This window comes from Homalodisca vitripennis, chromosome 1, assembly GCF_021130785.1.
Source record: "Homalodisca vitripennis isolate AUS2020 chromosome 1, UT_GWSS_2.1, whole genome shotgun sequence".
In the NCBI taxonomy this organism is placed as follows: Eukaryota; Metazoa; Arthropoda; class Insecta; order Hemiptera; family Cicadellidae; genus Homalodisca; species Homalodisca vitripennis.
In genome coordinates this window covers 194397457-194416985 of record NC_060207.1, presented here as the reverse complement: position 1 = coordinate 194416985, position 19529 = coordinate 194397457, and the positions used below count along the sequence as shown (strand labels likewise).

Genomic DNA, 19529 nt, shown 5'->3' with positions numbered 1-19529 from the left:
ACCAGAACACCATTCCGGTGCGTTCCACCTCAAGGCTAGCACTATATACAAGATATATATCTTGATAGGAATTTAACATGGAACTTCCATTTGGATTTCATGTGCAGCAAAATACCTTGTGCATTTATTTATTTAGAAATTTATATAAATATTACTCATTTATTATGATAATGGTGTATTGCAGGATAATTTCCCCCCACCATAGTATTGTGTTGATGTGCAAATAGTGCACCTTAGAGATAGTTTTTTCTTCAGATAATAATTGGAGTAATAATGAATTTGAGAAACAGAGAGCCATATAATTAGAGAGAATTCTCTTTAAGTAGTTCAAACATTAAATTTAATAGAGGCAACTAATTAGATAATAAATAGTAGTAGTTTTTACAACTTTTGAGACATAGGCTCGTGATAGGTGTAGAGTTACCCAGCATAGGCTTTGAGCTAGTGAACATCTTGCTTCACATATAGGCATGAAATTCATAAAATAATTTCCTGATCATATTAAGGTTATAGCCGCTGTCATATACTTTAAAAGCTTGCTAGAAATATATTTATCCTCAAAAGTGGTGTATAGTGGGGATGGGTATGAATGGCTTATTCTATTGCCTGAGAGATGATGCATATGGAGTACAATTTTTTATATTTTTCATAGTTAGTATTAGTGTTGTTTAAATACTCTTGCAATGTTTTTATTTTGTCATTTTTTCTCATTTAATTATATTGGAATGCTGAGTTTTATATAATTTAAGTAAATATTTTTATTATAAGTTTGCCTTATTTTGTGAACTTGTTATACAACGTTAATTATATATTTTCTCGTGAGGTTTATCATTATACTGTCAACTTTCTGTGTTCTAATGTTGTGATAGTAATTTAATATACATAAACTCATTAGAATTTAGTATTTGCTGCCACAAGATTAGTGTATTTAACGTTTGCTATTTTACAGTTGACATTCGTGGCGTACCTATTGAGTGCTTCTGGCCTGTACACTGTGGACTACAGCGTGTTGTTGGTATCTCTGACTGGGGCAGTATGTGTGATGCGTGCTGGTATAGTGACTACACTGACACAGCTGCCTGCGTGTCCTGTCAGCGTACTGCAGGTGGCTCGCACCTTTGTCACAGCCAACATGGACAACACCTTGCAGTGTTACTCTCTCAAGGTATGCAGGCATGAAAAGCTGTAAAATGAGGCAATTTTATGAAAATGAGTGTTGTAACTGTATATTTGTCTGTGTTCTTTAATAATTTTACTGTTAAACTTGTGGGAATATATATATTTTATTTTAATTAGGTTATGGATATATTGATGACTGTCAAAAATTTCTGTGTGATCAGTTTTATATATATTATTTGTTTAATGTAATATGTTTTCCATCTGTCATATATTAGACCTGTGCCTGATATAAAACTAATAAATTATTTAAAGAAACGTTAAAAAACTTAAATACCTTGTGTCGGTGTTCTAGTATTAATTTTAGTTCTCACATCTTGTTAAACTTTATAAGAATGTATCTGTATTTAAATTTGTTCGGTGACTGAAGTTTCAAAAAATTCTACTGGGTGTTTATAAATGAATATCAGAGTGTTAACGTTTTGTAGTGTTTATTATATAAACTTATATTTAATACATGAAATTAAAGAGCAGCTCAATTAGTTATACCTTCAAGTTACAAGTGTTCATTGTGAGCTTCATTCATCACACGGCACACATCAAGTCAATAGCCCAGTTCTTCCCAAACTTTGCTCAATGTGTCTTGAGTGATTGTTGTAATAGCTGCTTCAATCCTGTTTCTTGAAAAAACCAGTTGGGTAGGTCAGCTGGTAGTGAAGGCATATACACACAATCCTTTATAAAACCCCAAAGGTAGAAATCACATGGCGACAGGTTGGGTGAACGTGAAGGCCATGCAAAACAAGTTCTGTCATTAGGCCCCTTTAGGTCAATCTAGCGGTCGGATACCTTCAACCAATCGCATACTGAGTTATTCTAGTGAGGCTGTGTACCATTTTGCTGCCAAAGGAAGTTCTGTAGTTCATCCTCTTTTAATTGATGAAATAGCCATAGTTCTAGAGCATTATGATAAGAAGTACTATAGTTGAATTAAAGACAGAAGGGTATTGAGACCCGGCAGCGATGGCCGAGGTTCGGGGCTCTTCGGGACCGGTCGGCTACAGTGTTGCCAAGTTGTTCTGTCTGACTCGATCATCCACAGCGTTCACATCAACCACTTCTAGGTAGGGGGTGGTTCGCAGCGGAAACATGTGGACACATTTATCGAAGCGATAAATTAATACCGTTCGTTGTTTTGAGAATTGTTTATTTTATAAGTAATTGAGTCAGAAATCAAAACCTTGTAAAGAATTTTTACTGAAACCACGAGTGTATTATTGAAAATATATACTGTACATAGGCCTAATAGTAATAATTTGAATATGGTACATTTTACTGTTATTAATAGTTACCTTCAAAACACCAAGGAGTATAGTGAAAAGAACTAAAATTATATTCGTTAAGTAAATGCAAGTCTGCTAAGTTATAATTATTTACTCAGTCTTATCAGTCTTAGCAAATCCATTGAAATGACCACTGCGCCGCGGTCAAAAATCAACTTAAAACAAATAAAGATACTGTAGTTTGAACCTGATAAAGCTCGTTTAGGATAGTATTTTTAACCAATAAAAGTTATCCTGTTAAAACCGTTATAGGATAATAATTGTTAATTGTTGAGTCTAACTTAAATTGCTAGGGTGACCAAAATGCAAAATTTGCGACTAGGGCGTCAATCCGACTATGATATGAAATTTCCTCAGTGTGACTTTTATCGATCAACTTAATGTAATCTAATTACTTGACAAAAAATCTGTAAAAATATTTCGAAACTTGTTATATTTTTAATTTATTACTAAATGAAGACGTCAGGGGAAAAACAAGCTCAGTCACATTTTTTGCAAACTTTTCAGGAAATAGATTTTAAAGTTTAAAGTCTAGTTTTCTAAGTTAGTTTTTTAAGTCAGGTTATTTTTTAAATGCTATTGTTAATATTTAACTCTTTTAATTTCACTATTTAATTGTGTATTTAAAAAAAATAAATATTAACATCAACGTTTTTAAAATATTTGGTTAAAGTACAGTTTTTTACAGTGAAAAAACAGGCTCAGTCCCGGACTGAGCTGCCTGTTCTTCCCCCATCGTACTAAACGAGGATTGAGACTAGGGATAGTTAACACAAACCCAAGTCCAAAATAATACAGATATTTATTTTACATATAAAACTTAGCACATTGAAAATATAATTTAATTTGGATTGCTTCATTTAAGACCCTAATTTTATTCATCCAAATGGGGAAGATTGGTGAAGTATTCTTGGGCAGCACTACTACAAAATATCTTTAAATCATTCAAGTCATTGTATTTGGCCTTCTTGATAGGCAGTGGACCTGTAACCAAAATAATAAATTGCAATAAGGCCTAGCAAGTTAAAATTGTTTAACAGTTAAATTAGGTTCTTTAAAATGTTCACTTACCATCATAAGATTTTTTCTGGCATTAGAAATTCATTTTCAGCACATAACTGTTGAAGAATGGGTTTTTTTCTTTTGGCAGGATTGAACATTTGTCCCACGCTGCATAGTAAGAACTCCTCAGCATCAATTTTTGTTCATTACCATTGCCTTCCTTGGAAATTTTAAGCTCCTTTATAGTCCTGGTAGCAAATGGGCATTTTTTCATATATAATGTGTCCAAGAATTTTGTCCACTGTCTACAGAATTGATTGTCAATACTCACAACTTTAAAGGGAAAAGGGTTCTTTCTAGCATTTTCAAAAACTTCAATCCAATCTGAAGGAAGTTCTGCCTTAGATTTTGTGTTGACAAGGCCCCCATATTCTTGTCGCATTCCATGTATGAATGCCACGCACAGGGAATGTTTACTTTGATGAGTCAAGTTTCTTTGCTTCATAAACAAGATAATGTAAAAATCTTATCATTGTGAAGTTTTTGTTCTGGCCCGACGCAAGAGTCACAGAATATGTGAAGGTGTCCTAATTTTTTCATCCAGATGTTCATAGACAAAATTGTGTAGGAAAGAAGAAACATCATCACTCCCTTTCTTTCCTTCAGTCTCAGGATATAGGTAAAAAATACTTTTCGCACTAGACAACTCATGTATGTTAAAAAGCATACATTGATAACTGCCGCTTGTAGTAGATGTCATTAGTGGTAATATTCGGCAATTGTAAATTCTTACCAAAGTCCATACTTATGGCCTCATGTTCCACTGATTGCTTACATAATTGTTTGGCACGTGTTTTCCCTTTTGTAGAACACATCTGCTTTGATTTTGTGGAGTTTTGCTTCATTTTCAAGAGAAGTTATTTCCTTATTAATGTTAGCAACATCATCGGATTCTCTGTTATTTTTTTAATTGTTTCTGTAGCCCTGTAATTTTGGGCCGTTAGTTCATCGCACTTACTGCAAGTGTCAGTTCTGGGGTAGCCAAAACTGATGTTAAAGTCACTGCAAAAACATTGTCTATATGTTTCATATGATACCTTTGCATTTGGATATTTTTGTCTGAAACATTTGATGCATTTTCGAAACATTCAATTCTTCAGGTAGGTAGGTTTTGTTACTTTTGTGGAGGCTATAGTGCGATGATCTTCCTTTAAATGATTTTATGTGATCACGTATAAGATCTACAGTTTCATTAGATACTCTATGTGGCCTATTTAAATGTTTACCACGTTTGTCCTTTGGTGATGTGCCAGCAGATTTAAGACTCTTAACCAAGAACTCAACTTTGGCTTTGGAAATTCCGTGAATAGAAATGAATGCCTTACGACAAATGCTTTCTTCTACTAAACATGTTATCTTTTCAATACTCGTACTTTATAGGCATAAGATGCTTGATTTTCTCTAGCATTTTCTACTCTAGGCCTTCTAACGCTGAACAGGTATGACAGTTATTAACCCACATAAATAGCTATTTTGTTCATCATGTGACCTCATAAGATTAAAGTCGGAGAGAATCTTATTCCGAGGTGTCCTCATTTACTCGTCTGAAACAGCCACGCAAACACTGACAGTCACTGCCCATTTCATGGCTTTGAATTTTTAGCATTTTACTCACAGCCGACATCCTGCCATATTTTTTTTCCGTTTTTTTTAAAGCTGCTCGTTGGTTTGCTTTGTTGCAGCAAGGCATTGCACTTGAGGAATATCGTCCTCTCCACTATCCATGCCAATAACTTAAATATACAAGGCCTAAGCAATATATCTACAGTTATCTTGCTACTCACACAACTAATGTTTGGAGGTTATGTTGAATTTGCACTTGTTCTGACACATTCACTAAAAAATTAGCCTACATCACATTTCCCTCTTTAGCTCAACTACAAACATAAAAACATAAGCTTACTATCTTCACTTGCAGAGGAACTTTACAATCATAACAGAGTGAACATGTTAACAGGATTAACTTTTAAAACAACACCACCAATCCAATCCAAGAAAGACAAAATAAACAGATCAGCTGATCCCACTCCCACAGTTCTCAGCTGGACTGAGCCTTTTTTTCCCCACAAAAGTAGGACTAAGCTCGTTCTTTTCCCCAGGACGTGGATTTTTCTTATTCTTATTACTAGGGACTGAGCTTGTTTTTTGCCCAAAATTGATGTATAGATATGTTTAACAATGTTAAATTTTATTATAAATAAAAAAAAAAAAACGTATTTTGAAAAAAATGGACTGAGCCTGTTTTTCCCTTTGACGTCTTCAAATGTTACTAACTTTAAACCACAGATTTGTGATGAAGGAAGTTTTTTTTTTTAATTTTCTTATCATTCAATTTTGGAAATCAACTTGATATATAGAAAAACGTGGATTTATTTACAAAATGTAAGATTTAGTGAGTCGATTATTTTTATTTAAGTCTTATAATTTTTTAAAATTTATTTTTTCAATAGCGCTTATTTTATAATCGGTTAAAACCTCTTTGGAAATTACTTTTATTTTTGAGTAAATTAAATTACTAAACAGCACATATACAAAAAAGCCAACTGACTTTTTTTTGCACATTTTAACCAGGAAATAAGTAGTGCCATTAAAATGAATTTAACAAATTTTATTAGTGACATGTAAGTTGTAATATTTTTACCAATCATTACAAACTATTATTCAATACGGCTTTTTACAGTTTATCGAAGTCCAACACTCTTTCTGCCACCGGAGAGAGATGGAAAATACCACTCACGTTACTGCCGCGTTATTCCTCTTCATTTTCGCTGCTGTCACTGTCCGAATCCTCTTCACTGGAGCTGTCCATTGCCGATGTTTATTACCATCTGCTCAACGGAGTCTTCCATCAACCCTTCATTTTTCCAAGCATCTAGGATTATATTCATCGTGTGGTCTACTACCTTCTTCCAATCAGACTCTGTTACACGTTCCAACCCCTCTTTCGTCAACTGTAATATTTCAGTTATGTTAAATTTTCTGTTGCTTCTTGCAACATATTCCTTTACTTGAGCCCAGATAAATTCTATAGGATTGAAGTGACAGTGGTATGGTGGCAGACGAAGTACTCGGTGACCATGTTTCTTCGCAATATCGTTTGTCTTCATATTTTGTCTGAGGTTTGTTTCTTTAAATAAGTTCTAACAATTTCGGCTTTTTAAGGTTTTTAACGTTACGGCAATTTCGCGTTTTTTTTATCACTGTTTTCAGTGCACTGAGACATGGTACGGAATTTAACAGTAATTAAATAATGTCTGTCACAAAAATGTAACACTAGAAAGTACGTGCGTACACTTGTCTTTTCAAATAAGGTTTAGTCTTGAAAAAGACCTGTTTAAACACTTGGCCACGAACACACAGAAGCGCAATAACACCACAAGAAACAACAATACATAACCAACAACCAATAACGTAATGAAGCACCGGTTTTGCTACTGCGCATCACCCAGCTGATACCTACCGGATGACAGCTACAACAGAGGAGACGTGACAACGCTGCCTCCTTTGAAAAGGAAAGTGCTCGGCTGTGATTGGTGGAGCGGTAGGGCGAGCCTTCGTGAGGCAGTTCGGCTGTCTTCGGTCGAGCTCGTCCCAATACCCTTCTGTCTTTAATTCAACTATAGTTACAGTTTCTTCTCCAAAACAGAAAGACCCATAAAATTTCCACCTAGATATTGCACAAGTAACATTTAATTTAGGGAAGTCTCAATGCAATTATACTATTTTGTGACCTCGAGATACGCACATTGTGAATGTTCTCATGCTCACTGAGGTGAAATTTTGATTCATTACTGAAAACGACATGATTCAGAAAATCTTTATTGTCGTGTAACTTTTGTTTGCAAAATTGGACGTAAACCATAGTCTGCAGACTTTAAAGCCTGTAACAACTACAAGCGATAATGAAGTTGTTGTAAGAATTTCAGTAAAACTTTCCAAAAAGTTGTTACTGAGATTGCTAATTCACGACTAGCCTTCTGAACTGATTTCTGTGGACTATGCATGAAAGTCTCTCTCACTCACTCAATACTCTCTTCACTAACTGTTGGTCGTCCTATACTCTTCCCTCTGCAAAGTCAGCCAGTATCTTCAAACTGATGATACCATGTTATTATCACCTGGAGGATCACAACTGAACTTTATACGGAATGCACATTGCACAGTTACTTCAGATTCGGTCTTTGCAAATTGCAGAACACTAAAAGCCCTCTGTTCATGACTAGCACTTTTTAATGGATTGCGAAGGAAACATTGCGTCCGCATGCTCACAGGTGACAGCAAACAAAACTGTTTGAGTTGCTCTTTGATGTGATGTATGAATTATAAATTTGTAAAAGTTACATTTTGTGATGTAAGTTTAAGTGTTAAAATTCCGATATTCATTTATAAACACCCGGTATAAAATTTTTGTTGGTATTGGTATTTTTAATGTTATTTTAATTTTGTTTAATTAGTGTTTTATGCACATACTTTTAAAAACCTTGACTGTAGGGGGTCAAGCAATGGTCTGTTATTCTCCCTGGGTCTCCAGTGACGTTGGCCTCAGTACCTCTTGTTCACCAAGCCCTGCATCTGGTGGCGGTGGCTGTCACCATAGATACTGGAGGCTGTGTTCTGCTCTATTCTGGTCCTCAGCTGATGCACTCTTTCATCACGCCCCAACACGTCTCAGCTCTCGTGTTCGGACGTTACGGCAGGGAAGAGCATGCACTTGTCTCTGTGTCTGATGGTCAGTTCATTTTTTTCAATTTCGCTCTCATATTACAGATAGTTCATGTGTATACAGCTGTAATTTCTATTGCATTAGACAAAACAATCTTCAAAATTTATATAGGATTAAATGGATTGTGTTTATCGTCCAAACATTCTTCTACAGGCATTGACTTAATTTTTTCTTTTAAATTGAGTTTGTTTTTGAGGTAATTATAAATATTGCTTAAAGCACAGTTAAAATATTTAGAGACACAGACATATTTGCTATTCAACAAACTGTGTTTGCAATTAGATTGAATTTATAATAAATGCCCTCACCCTCTCACAACCCAGAATGACACCGAACACATGATTAAAACTTCAGCAAGCATTGGTATATATTTAACTCTAGATGTGATTCACAAGATATCAATTGTCTATGATACAAATCAATTTCTGGGGTTCTAAACCATTGCTGTTGATATGTGCTGAAACTGTTTATTGATGAATAGATAGCAACCCATGTTGAAAGTAACCAAACTTAATTCAGAGGTTTAAAAAAAATGTCAAGTTTAGTATCATCTGAATGATGGAAAATGTCAGTGCCTTGTTTCCTTCATGATCCTTCTATTAAAAACTAATTTTAAACAAAAAATGTCAAGTTTTTTTCGACTTTCCATTAAATAATAATTTCTTGAACTAAATTGTAATTACTAAGTGAAAAGTTCTATGACTATAATCTGGTTTGGGAAGATTTTGTCAAGACTTTGCTACAAGATGATGATAAACTTCATAAATGTATCCATTGATAATTAAATGGTTGAGCTTTACAGATATATTGTAAAGATAGGTTATGTGTCAAATTAAAGTCATTTGTATTGTTTGTTATATAATAAATACAATTCCAAATTTATACTGATTCTCTATAATCATTTTCTGATTACATCTTGATAAGTTACTTAAGAAATTGCTATTACTTTTCCTAGAAATTTGTTTGAGATTCTAGGAATCTCAAAATTCTTGTGGGATAGATTTATGGGTAGATTAATAAATGATCCAGTATTAACCATCACAACTTGTCTTCTACTCCTACAAAAAAATTTTAGCCACGACAGTGCAGTGCCCTCTATACCATATTTTTTAATTTACCTATTCAAATCTAAAACATCAAAAGCTTTTTGAAAAACCAAGTATACTGCTAATGTGTATTTTTTTTCTTGTAAATTAAGGCTGTAATATCATTTATATACTTCTCTATACACAAGTGTGTTCCTTTTTGTGGTAAAAACCCAAATCGACTTTCAGAAAATAGTGATCTACTCATAAAGTACTTAATAAGTTCATCTTTAATAATAAATAGTTTCAAAAATCTTTGTTTAGGTACCAATCACAGAAATAGGGTGATATGAGAAAAATTCTGTTTCATCTTCTGCTTTATAGACTGGGACCACACAGTTTTAAATTCAGCTGGACATATTGCTTGTTCTAATAATTTTGTTATCAATGTTGTATAGTACAGGAGTGATCATTTCAATATTATCCTTAATGGTAAAAATGGTAATACCATCCATACCACAACTAGTTTTATTCTTTTTTTTATTTCCTGGTACCTGGAATAAATTACCATGTATTTTAATTTACAGAATTGCTTTTTCAAATGTATATAATAAAATAGCTGTAAAAGTTACATGTATTTTTTTATTTATTACAACAAGTTACTTTCCAAACGACCCTCATAGTTATATTAATTTAACAAAAATGTTGAGAAGAAGTATAACAAACTGACACACCAGTTACTAATGTGTGGTAGGAGGTGCGCTGTCGGTGAAGCTACTCAAGAGAACGGCCCAGTTCGGCAGCGGAGAGCGCCAGCCCACCTCTCAAGACAAGCCTCACAACATTAAGCTGCTGGTGCCCAAGAAGAGCAAGTTGTTTGTCGAACAGACTCTGAGAGAGAGGGAACAGTTCAAAGGTTAGTTACTGGATGCTTGGACAGACATGTAATTTTTAATTGTTAATATCGATACAGATAAGTTGCGCTGTTTAATGAGTTGCAGAGTGATCTTTTTTTATATAAAATTACAATGCTAATAAGTAAAAGTTTGGATTTTTAAATATTTGTAGGTTATTGAGGAATGATACTCATAATTTCATTTAATTACACGAGAAGAGATTTAATTACGAGAGAACATCCATAAATTATTTGTGACTAACAAAGTACAAAATTTTATATATACAAAGCAGCACAAAATTACAAACTTCCCACCCAATGACTGATCCTCTTTGAAAAACAATTTACTTTTATGCTGGAGCAAAATTTCTCAACATCCTACCGCAAGAGATCAAAAACACTACAGGAGAGCAGCAACTCAGGAGAAAACTGATCTCCTAGATTCTTTTCTGATCTTTCTACTCCATAGAGGAATTTTTGAACTGGAGGACAAATGATGAATCTACATCTCTTCAACCACACTGAACTGTCTCTTTTTTGTTTCTTTTCATGTTATTTCTATTTTACTGTAATGACACCATTTCAATCACAAATATTGTGTATAAAGAATATTTGTTATTGTCAAAAAGCCCATTGCTAAACATAAACCATCGTAACATGAGTGTTAACTTTAGCTCCAGTTCATCTTCCTCTTGATGCAGCATCTGGAGTCTGACACTGTCACAGACTTGACTCCTGAAATCTGGAGTCATGTTTGTCTGAAGAGATCTAATAAAAATAATGACGACAAAAAAGTTCAAAATAAACTCTTAACATTGTTTTGACATCAGAGTCACCTAGACTACAAAATATATAAATATAATGTAATTCAAGTGAAGAGAAAGAGAAGTGTAGATACAGTTCTTTAATAATATTTGTTTATACATTGCTTGTATAGAAATGGTTCTACCATTGCAAAGGTAGAACCTCAATATTACTTAGTAAACAATTTTAAAATTTAATACCTAGATACTGAAAGCTCTTCTGAATATCCATAAATAGTATGGTGTATAATAATATAAATATAATCTTTTGTGATTATTTGAAGTGCAAATAAATGTTTAATTCTCTTGAATTTTGATTGTCTACATTATGTAGAAATGTTTGATATAAGTAGGAGAAACATGTTTCTAAGTAATTGTGAGTGGTTGCAGATTTCCAGAAATTTTACTCAGAATGTTCTTGAATAAATCACAATAAAAACTGTTAAAAAGATGAGTTGTCACTTTTTATCTCAGTTCAAAACAATAGATAACGTCTTCTGACATACAATGTGTGTTTTTAAGTACTATTAAAGTAATTCATGTTTTTAAATACATGTAATATTTTTAAACGATTTTATTATAGATTAAAGCTCTCAATTTGTATAACTTTCCTACATAATTGTTACCAACATTAAAGCACTTGTCATATTGAGTATCAAGCTTTTGTATACTGTTGTAATATAAGTTTGCTACTGATGTAACACGTTGTGGGTGGTGAGAAACCTCAGTGCTTGACACCTATTGGCGGAGTTACTTCCAGTGGCAGATTGTGCGGCGGTAGTAGACAATCTATGGCATGTACACAATTTACTCTAGCAGTTCTTTACTTCTTACTATTATTTTGTTTCTTAGATAAATAAATCTGAATTATTTTTACAGAAGTTTTTATCTACCAGATGTTTATTGTTTGAAAACAATAAAACACCAAACCCAGCTCAGATCATTCAAACTCAATTCTAGCAGAAATAACAAGAAATACAATGGTCATTGCTAAAGGCAGAACAGAGGACAAAGCGTTTGTGCCTTTTGGCCTGCAATTCGCTGAGCGGTTGGACACTTCATGCTGTTCATTTTGCCTACAATGGGTTAACAATCTCTGCAACAAGATCATTTCTTAGATATCATTATGGCACTGACCTCTAAGATATACTTGTTCAGTTGCAAAAATACATGGTAGTCATTGGGTCCTAGTTAGTGGCAGTATGGAGAATGTTGAAATTGTTCCCAGCCAAATAATTCAATAAGATATAGAGTTTGTTTTGCCGCATGTGGATGGGTATTGTTATGCAGCAAAATAATCCCTTCCTCAGTATTTTTCAGAATTGATCGTGTCCCCATGAGGCAAAAAACCGACAATTAATGCCTCCTTTCTGTCTTAAAACATTGTACACACAATTTTCCAGGCTGAAATTGTGTGCTTCAACTTCACTTTTTTGGGAGATCTCTTGGGACTAGCGTGGCTGCCAGTGAGACGTATGTCAATGCACTGCGTAATGATATTTTGTGTCAGCAAAAATCTTTCATGTTGACAGATGAGTTAAAAGTTTGTTATTATTGATCTACAGAGATCCATCAGCGTTTCCACCGGGATTGGTTGGGACTGAGCGTTGCTGCCAGTGAGGCATATGTCAATGCACTGCGTAATGCTACTGTGTGTCAGCGAGAAGCTCTCAAGTTGACTGCGCAGGTTAGATTTACAGAATAATTTTGCTTTTATTTATTATTTTTTATTATTAAATTTACTGTATATTAATAATGTTTTAAGGTCTTAAACTGAAGAAGGCAGCAGATTACAGCTCTTGAAATGTCAACGATAAATTGTTCCTCTAGAGATAATGTTCGTATGTTATATTAATTTTTCAAATCGTCTATCATTAGGTATGATTTCACACAAAATTTGTACTTTATACTACCCAAAGTCTAAAAACGAACTTGGATATTGATAGATTATTTTACGTGGATTTAAACTCCTTATTTGGACCATGATGTGACTTCCAAACAATTCTTTCATATATTTTTTGTTATGAATTTGTGAGTATTAAACAACCCTAAGTTAAACTGTTTATTTCATTTTCTTGCTAACACAATAGATCATGTATATATAATAAAGTAGGAGTACACAACATTACGTGTCATGTAACAAGCTTTATTGAGGTTTAATGCAAAATTTCAAGTCTATAGTTTGTTTTATTTTTGACAGATAGGACGACAGAAAAACAAATGGAAAAGACATTTTTACATCCCTTGGCAAGCAAAAGAGAAATTGTGTCAACCTAGAGTGATAAGCTTCAAAGATGCATAGCTAAATTCCATGGTTAGACATGCAAGTGTCATGCAAAATTTCAAGTCTACAGATCTTGCCACATGATACATTAACCTATATTTTTATTAAATTGGGTTTCATATAAGTTTTTAAATAATAAAAGTCTACACATAAATTCACCATAAAATGTGTTGTATATGTTGGAGTAGTAATGATAAATGTCACATGTTAAAATCTCTTATAATCTGAGTTTCTTTACAAATTTATGTATTCTACTATTTTATCATTGCCATTTTGGTTACCCATAAGACCTATGTAAAATATTCACTAATACGGTGCCAAATTCCATGGTGACATGCAAAATCATCGAACTCAGTGCTCCTCTTACAGAAATGAAGCCTCATGCACAATTTCAAGTCTATAGGTTAGCTTATTTTCAAGATATCGTGTGGACAGACAGACAGGCATAAATTAAATTTTTCCGGCCCCTCAAGTGAAGGCTGTACTGACGCTCAGCCAATAATATTCGTCATTCATCGATAATAGGGGTAGAAGTGGGAGGTGAGATTTCATTGGAAAGGTCTTCATGAGCATTGTAATCTTCATTAATAACTTTTACCAAAGTGCAGACTGAATGAGCTGAAAAATGTGTTTGTTTAGCAAGTAATGTATTTATAATTCATACCCGCAGATATTCCTTAGAACAAAGTACATAGCAAGTCAACAAGAAACTAAAATCTTCCTCAACCTGTACCCATACCAAAAGAAATCTTTATTCTTGTTATTATTTATAATCAATACTATATTTTTTAGGGTTCAATATTTATGTTTAAAAAATATTAATTGATAACTACTCGTAGAAATGAATTATTTTAGTTTCATTGTTATAGGATGTGAAATTTCATTATTATAGCATAATGTGTTCTGATTTTTTTTCAATTTGCCACTGACTGATATGTGTTGCATTGTACAAGAACATATTTTTATGATATGCTAATTTCTAGAAAAACATAATGTGCAAGTCAGAACTAAATGACTTTTGGTCTGAATGTGTTTTATAGGTGCTGGGTTTGGGTCCTAAGCTGAAGGTGCAACTTTTCCTAGAAAACCTTGCCACTGACTATGTTCCTGCAGGGTTAGCTGTCACTTTCACGTACGATCACAACATCTATACAATCCACAGTCCACACATTCCGGTAAATACTTTCTGATATTTTGGTTAAGGCTTTAAATTTCCTTATATATCAAATATGGCTTTATCAAATTCCTAGAACTCAACCAATGAGAGGAGACATAATATGTATTTTGTATTTGCGTATTTTTGCTCCTTCCTCTACAAACCCTCCAAAGGGTAAACCATTACTTTTGCCATTACTTTTTAAAACTAAAATATCACAGTTACTTTTAAAGTTAGTGGAAGTATCTAAGAGATACTGAGGAACTGTACTGAGGTAACTAAAAGGATTGAGGAAGCATAAAATAATAACTTTTGGTACCAGATTGCTTCCTGACTTCTGTGCTCAGACAATAAATTATGAAAGATTTTTTGTTTAATTATAAAAATTTGGCCTAATAATTCCCTCCTAAAATCTTATTTTTTCTATTCTTTAAGGCAATAACAGTAATATTAAAAAAATATATATTAACGAAAACATGTTTCTTTCAATACATTGTAAGGTACAAAAGAATACTTATGAAATAAATAAATTGTTTGATATTCCTTAGTAAACAAAACTCAGAGGAGTTAAAACAGAATACCTTGATAGCTTTATTACAATGTGGCAAATGGATACTTAAAAGGACAGTTTACTAATTGTGATTTTACAATTATTAACCTACCCTTATACTTTAAATTAAATTGTTAAGATTGTGTTGGATCCACCTTTAACTCTCGAACTGGCAGTAATTTTTTCCTCAGATGGCAGGCCATTTTTTAGTGTTTTGTATCTGTACTTTAAATATTTTGTAAAAAATACATTTTTACTATAAATCTTTATTTGTAATACATTATTTTTTCAAGAGAGTGGAGATTGTATAAAAATATGCATAAACCATAAAAAGGAACTACACTAATTCTTTTTTAAGTGGTGAGACTGCCCTTGGTAAAGTGTGATAATATTATAAATATTATAATCTGAGATAGCCAATATATTCTTCATTTTATCTAGTTTCAAAAAATATATAACAGTATACAGGTTCTCTTGAAGAAAAATTGTATATATTGTAAAAACACAAATAGTACATGAAAGGCTATATTTGTTACTATGTGTACAATAATTTTTAATAGCTTACAAAAAATATAGTTCTTCCACCTAATGTTTCCAAAATTTAGAGATTTATATGCACTATAAAACAATACATAAATTAAAAACAAATTTCTAAATTGTTTTATTTTTGAGAAGTGGTGGGATGTACCTAAATTTGGTACTAGATACGATTTTTTTTAATGAACAAAAAAGATAATTTTTACACTAAATATTTCCAACATATACCAACATTTAGAATAATCAAAGCTAAAACAAAGCTATAACAAGCTGTAATTCAAAATTATATAAACCCACGATATATCACTAATTTTCAAAATGGCTAGATGAAGGTGATCTTTCTGACAAGATTTATGACGTCAATGTGACAACACTGTTCCTAAAACAGCAAAACAAATTTCACCATTGAAATCAGCAATTCTTTCTGTTTGAAATGGTATATAAATAATGGTGCTAGTGTTGATTTAAGTACTATATGAACTGTCAAAACACATGGGAGTTAGAATCAACATTATTTTGATTTCCACTTGTAAAAGGATTTAGATCGACGTTACAATATCGATTGCTAGTTCGTAGGTTAAACAGATAATTGAAAAAAAAAACATTTCATGCAGGGACAAAAGGCTATTATATTATATTTTTGTTTATAAATATACTTAATATTGTAAGTTTGAATAATTGGTATAAGTTGATATATCTTTGACAATGAATGGTTGAGAAACAAGTGACAGATTTCTTGTGAACTTCATACAACAATAAGTATAGAATAGGTTGCACTTTCAACGGCTGGTGTTGTAGGTGCCCATGCTGGTGCCAGGACTGACATGTTGTCTGGAGACTCTGGTCACTTGTCACTCTGCCATCGTCGGTCAACTGACAGTCCTCGTGTTCGCCCGTCGAGTTCTCCTCTCCGCCATCATTAGCATGCCACCAGGTGAGTCAGATCTACTCTTATTGAAACAAGGAGTCACGGAATGGAGGAAATTCACATTGCATAAGCAGACAACTTAATTTTTTATGAAAGCGATAAAAGTATTTTCCTCTAAAAATAAATCATAACCGCACTAGTTTTGGGAGAGGTTTAAATATGATGGTATTAAAAAGGTTAACAATGCCAAATGGTAAATTTTTCAAATTTTAATATTGTAATTTATAGAGATACAGCCTGCTCTACAGCTTTAGTTTTATCCAATGTTTATTGGATTATGTTAGAAGAAATTTTGACTTTTTATGAGGTTTTTAATGTCTGATTAATGATTTCGTAAGCCTGATGAAGTCTAAAAGGGAAGTTGGCCTGTGTCATTGGAATTAGTGTTATATAACTGACAGTATGGGGGATCACACAGTTTTGTTGTGTGTTGTACAACTCTGTTCCATTAAATATAGGTACATATATTATAATTTTGTATAACTGGTGGAAAAGTACACAAGTAATTTAGTATAATTAAAAAAAAACAAACTTTTGCTTATTGATACCCAAGTTATAAAAAAATGATCATAATACAAATTGACTTTCAAATCCACATAATTACCCCTAGCAATAATAAATACAGCTAACATAAGTACAAAACTTGACATCAAACAAAGAAAGTTTACTCTGTTTTTTTTTTTTGCGCACGGAGTGTGGGACGCCCTTGCGGACTGCCCAGGCCGGAACCCTTTCTTATTTTTTACTCTGTTGTATGATTAATACATGAACATGGTCTTCTAAAGCAGGTTTTACAATTTTTTTTTTAATTTACTGATTTTGAAGGCAACTAATTAGTCGTGTGAAGTGTAATACTGAATGTCCTTGAGATGGAGCAGACAAAGGCATATGCCAGATAATAGAATGTTTCTTCATACATTTATTTTATTAATCAGTACTACATATCCTATCAATTTTTGAGAGAATTTGAAAAAGGTATGCAAGTTGCTTTTTCATGATAAAACCCCAAGTATTAGACTACTCACTAAACAAACAAGTCAATAATAACAAAAAATGTTTCAATTCCGACTCATAAGAACTGATTTTGAACTACTTAGGAAGATGGTAGAAGGAGTGAGAGAACCATCAGTATAATTAATTGTTGTTCTAGGGTGTGAACGATTTCAGTAATGGAGTACTCTCTGTTTCAGCTGCTGTGCTGACTTGAATCACTGGAAGTAAAGAAGCAAGGCTCAACTATTGGTGCATTCTTTCTATCACTCAGTGCAGTCACAATATGGCAGCAAAGTTCTTTTCTGGTGCTGAGATTGTTACATCCATCATCTTATCAATAGACAGTAAGAAATAATGAGGCATATACGGTGGAGAATATTTTCAGTTATTTTTATACTAGGAAGAGTTTAGACCATGAGCTTTAGAAGTGAAAAGAAAGCATTTGGTGTACTTATTGCACAGCAGAAAGTTGTTATGTTTTGGGAGGACTTTGGATGGGAATATCAGTTTATTTTTAGTGGATTCTCATTCATATGTCATGTTGTCTCTCCTGTCATGTGTGGAATGTCAAGTACTATTAGATCATAGTATGCACGAAACCCTGAGACTATAGGAGACAGTCACTTTTTGCTATTCTACAGCAATACAATATCAAGGATTTGATTTCAGTCAGACAAATCTTTTTTTACATCTACCGCTGTTGTTAAATACAATATCTAGTTCTACAATTGGCAGGCACTTCTGGCTTACTGTTGGAATACAATCTAGTTATGTGGGGGTCGAGCTATCTTAGAGATATGAGACATATGATTTTATCGGGGTACTCTCATGCTGGTTTGATGTCCGTTTGTCGTATGGATTGTAACGTTACAGGGAACCAACTTGAGAAGAAACAACTACCTTGTTCTATGCTTCATCGCTGTAATCCGTCAATGACCAACTGCTTCTCACCAGCATTCTGTTTAATGACCATCCCCTCCCCGTTAGATCAATAATTTTACACACAATGCAGTTGTGGTAGGAAGGGTTGATTCAATGCGAATGTTCAGTTTTGCTCCAGTTCACCTTCAGCACTAGATGCTGCACTAAGCGGAAGGTGGAGTGGAATTGAACTGAACCATTCACAATTTTTCTATTTCAGTATTATATATATACTTTTAATACTGTATATTAAAAGTCTATATTAGTCTGTTGCCAGTCACAATTTTTATGTGTATGTGTTAAGCTCTCTTTATTAAAAAAAACGTAATACTGCTCTTGGATACTTGAGACTGCCAAATGTTGTGCTTGTAAATACATTAAATGTTGTTTACAAAATGTAACATGAGTTCAAAAATGATGAAATGAAGACAATGAAAGCATTAGTAATCGATCAATAGAGTTAAAACAAGACAATTTTGTGATTATTACTTTTGTTATTTTGAGTTGTCAATAATTTGTTATAAATAATTATCGATTACAACTAGAGTAAAAATCCATCTCATAATTTTTGTTTTCATGGCATTTTTATGTTTTGTACTGTAGACACATCCCAAAGTTATTATTAATAAAAAAATTGAAATTTTTTAAATAATGCTTTGCGATATCGATGCATAAGCCCAGAAGTAAATATAAATGGATTTTCATAAAAAATTAAACCTGGAGTCTTTGATTTATATTTTCTACTATTCATATAACATGTACAAATATGTGTAAAAGATAATAATTCAGACATATACTATCTGAAAGAGCTGGAAAGTTCTCCTCTTGCACATCTCTACTTGCATCATAATATTACTGTTATTATTAAGCAGTAACTAACAAAAAACTTGCTAACATATGCATTCTATATTTACACAAAAATCTATTTGTGTAAAATTTATGCAGGTCAATCAAGCAGTTTGCTTTTCCATTTTAAATTAGATTTTTCCTGTGTTATTGTTTTGCATATACTACATTTGCAATAATCATCACTGAAAACAGGTTGTGACTTTGAGGTAGACTGCTTTAAAAACTGAAGTAAAATTATCCTAAAGCCCAAACTTTGGTATCAGAATATTGAATAAGTCTGTAAAACAAGAAACTAGGTATGACAACAAAGAAACGAAAATGTGACCATGCGGTTTGTCGCTGAT

General features: G+C 33.0%; 1 protein-coding gene across 1 annotated transcript in view; it reads left to right on the top strand.

Moving 5' to 3' along the window:
* The window catches only part of LOC124352981 (Bardet-Biedl syndrome 1 protein homolog), a 30673-nt gene extending 12485 nt beyond the window's left edge, over positions 1 to 18188 (top strand). Inside the window, exons 6-12 of the mRNA XM_046802745.1 lie at positions 950 to 1165; positions 8013 to 8250; positions 10024 to 10185; positions 12533 to 12654; positions 14292 to 14426; positions 16293 to 16428; positions 17613 to 18188. Coding sequence (XP_046658701.1) covers positions 950 to 1165; positions 8013 to 8250; positions 10024 to 10185; positions 12533 to 12654; positions 14292 to 14426; positions 16293 to 16428; positions 17613 to 17629 — 1026 coding nt within the window. The 3' untranslated portion in view covers positions 17630 to 18188. The remainder of the gene's footprint in view (positions 1 to 949; positions 1166 to 8012; positions 8251 to 10023; positions 10186 to 12532; positions 12655 to 14291; positions 14427 to 16292; positions 16429 to 17612) is intronic.
* Positions 18189 to 19529: the final 1341 nt, after the last annotated feature.